The sequence below is a fragment of the Myotis brandtii genome, unplaced genomic scaffold (genome assembly GCF_000412655.1).
Source record: "Myotis brandtii unplaced genomic scaffold, ASM41265v1 scaffold680, whole genome shotgun sequence".
Taxonomy (NCBI): domain Eukaryota; kingdom Metazoa; phylum Chordata; class Mammalia; order Chiroptera; family Vespertilionidae; genus Myotis; species Myotis brandtii.
In genome coordinates, this window is record NW_005370658.1 from 84,028 (window position 1) to 87,054 (window position 3,027).

Here is a 3,027-nt window from a genome sequence, read left to right on the forward strand (position 1 = left end):
GGATGAGGACACATTTGTAATACCTTAACCAATAAAGAAATTAAAGATAAAAAAAAAAAAGCTGATGAATACCAGCCCTGTGGAAGGATTTCCCATCTTCCCTCAGTCTTAGCCCTCTGATCTGATGGAGACACACATCTGTCCCCCTTCCCCACTCCCACCCAACACATTGCATACCACCCTCCCAGGCTGCACGCACGCACACACACACACAACCCAAATGCCCACTCATCATTCCTGGCCCCGGACCTTCACCAGGCGGGTTTGAGCCCAACGGCTGATGAACAGAGGTTTCTGTCGGTTGGGTCTGAAGATGTAGGCACCTGAGGCCTGGGAGCTTAGATTGTTTCCTGTACTGGCGTTGTACCTGGGGCCAGAAAAGGTAAGTGTCAGGTAAGAGACCCCAGCTCTCCTCCCAGCCCCTCCCTGGCCTGGTGGTCATCCCTCACCAGTAGAAGGCTTGGCGAACAGGCAGCAGGAGGTGCTGCTCCAGGTTCTTCATCTCCACCAAGAGCCCCGTGTCAGGGTCGAAGCTGGCCGAGATGTACTGGGCAGAAGAGGGTGGACAGATGTTAATGACCATCGCTTCAGCCAAGGGCAATTTCCTCCTTCCTGGGACTCAGGAGAAAACCCTAGAGTCACTCTCCCCTCCTCTCTCTTGCTCACTCTTCACTCCTGACCCTACTGGCAAATCCTAATAGCTCCACCTTCTACCTTATCATCAGTCTGCCCTCTTCTGACCATCTCCCAGGCCTTCCTGGACTAGTGAGTGCGGCTGACCAATTCCTAGTCTCCGGGTCTTGTTTCAGACCAAAGGGTCACAGGTTTGATTCCGGTCAAGGGCACATACATCAGTTGCAGGCTGGATCCCTGGGCCTGGGCACATGGGGGAGGCAACAATCAATGTGTCTCTTTCACAATGATTCTCTCTCTCTGTCTCTCCCCCTCCCTTCCACTCTCTCTAAAATCAATCGGAGAAAAAATATCTTCAGGTGAGGATTAACACAAAAAAAGGAAATTTATAAATTTTAATTTATTTTAGGGCTTTTGTCTGCTGCTCCCTCACTGCCTGGATTCCTCTTCCCCCAAAATGTACTCCAAGTGGCCTTCACTTAATTTGCAGGCCCCTACCACCATCAGCTTTGACTGTCATCTGTCAAGTCACACCAGTCCCTCAAAACAGCCCCGGGAGAGAACATTGAAACTCAAAGGAAGGCAGTCACTCACTCAAGGACACACAATGGGGGGTGGTGACATTAGACCATGAACCCAAGATCTGCTGACCCAGAGGTCAGCTCACTATGACATCTCAAACTTGTCGCTGGGGCAGAGAAGGGGATCTGAATGGGTTCTCACCTCATTTTGGATGGTCAAGACACGGGACGAGGGCTTGACCCGAGATGAGGACTTGATCCAAGATAAGGACTTCTGGAATCTGGGCTCAGGGCGGTCAGCCCGTGGGCTCCTGCCAGGTACCTGGGTTACTGAGTAGATGCTGAAGCCAAGGGCAGGCACTGAGGCTGAGAAAAGCAGCTCCTGTACATCTGAGCTGGGCATTGTCACCACCTCAGGACAGGGAGAAGGGAATCTGAGTCAAGAGGCTGTGGGTACACATATGGAGGCGTATATACAGGGAGGGGTCACACTCCAGAAGGGGAAGGAGTCCCAGGACAGGGAGAAGAAATGCAGGTGTTGGGCGGGATAATGAGGGGGGGAGGGAATTCTGGGTTCAAGATTGCAGAGAAGCCCTAGCCGGTTTGGCTCAGTGGATAGAGCGTCAGCCTGCAAACTGAAAGGTCCCAGGTTTGATTCTGGTCAAGGGCACATGCCCGAGTTCTGGGCTCGATCCCAGTGAGGGACTTGCATGAGGCAGCCGATCCATGATTCTCTCTCATCATAGATGTTTCTCTCTCTCTCTCCCTCTTCCTTCCTCTCTGAAATCAATAAAAATAAAAAATAAAAAGATTGCAGAGAAGATTCAGTAATAGAAAACAACCCATAGGGAGGGTAGAGAGACTGTAGGAAGGGGGAGAAGTGAGGGAATAAGTGGGGGAAGAGATCTTTCAGGCAGAGGAGTGAGGGAAAAACAAGATTCCTGGGGGAGGAAGAGGTTCGTGGGAAGAGGCCTTTCAGGATGAGAGGAATATCCATAAATAGAAAAATATTTCAGCCCCAGCCAGTTTGGCTCAATGGATAGAGCGTCGGCCTGCAGACTGAAGGATCCGGGGTTCCATTCCAGTCAAGAGCACAGGCCTGGGTTGTAGGCTAGATCCCCAGTAGGAGGCGTGCAGGAGGCAGCCAATCAATGATTCTCTCTCATCATTAATGTTTCTATCTCTCCCTCTCTCTCCCTTCCTCTCTGAAATCAATAGCAACATATTTTTTTAAAAAAAGAAAAATATTTCATGGAGAGATATTACAAAGAGGGAAATACAGGGGAGGAATGTTCCCAGGAGATTTGATATTAAGGGGCAGAGGGGGCAGATTCAGAGGAGGAAGAGAAAGTACTGGGCGGGAGGTACTCATGGACAGGCAGGTATCCATGAAGACAAGTATCCAAGGAGGCACGGGATCCAAGCGTGGGAGGGGTCCATGGGAGAGGGAGAAATGCCCATGAGGGAGGGAGTCATTGGAGGAGGGGGTTCACGGGAGGAATATTCATTAAATGAGCTCACATCGCTGGGCACAACTGCACCACTGGGATCCTTCACAAGGAAAATGTGTTTGCTGACTGGGAGCCGCACCATCCAATTTACTTTCCGCCCCAAAGGGTTATAAACGGTCACCTGGAACTGGGGAGGGAGATCGGGGTGCGCATGAGTCACAGCAGGCCTTCTCCAAACCCAGCCACGATGCACTGCCACGACCCTGGGTGATCCAAGCCCCTGTGTGGTCTCCATCCAGCCCGCTACACTGTGGCCCACGGGATCTGGCCCAGAGGGAACCCTCAAAATAATTTGGCCACCAGTCCCACCTCATCTTCTCCCAGTCCGGGATTTGCAGCTCTCATCCCACCCATTAGACCTG

General features: G+C 51.5%; 1 protein-coding gene across 1 annotated transcript in view; it reads right to left on the reverse strand.

The window, feature by feature from the left end:
* MAN2B1 (mannosidase, alpha, class 2B, member 1) overlaps positions 1-3,027 on the reverse strand; it is a gene marked incomplete at its 5' end in the record, with an annotated part of 14,561 nt that overhangs the window by 4,258 nt on the left and 7,276 nt on the right. Inside the window, 4 exons of the mRNA XM_005881602.2 lie at positions 250-367; positions 450-547; positions 1,357-1,566; positions 2,676-2,894. Of these exons, the coding sequence (XP_005881664.1) occupies positions 250-367; positions 450-547; positions 1,357-1,566; positions 2,676-2,894 (645 nt within the window). The remainder of the gene's footprint in view (positions 1-249; positions 368-449; positions 548-1,356; positions 1,567-2,675; positions 2,895-3,027) is intronic.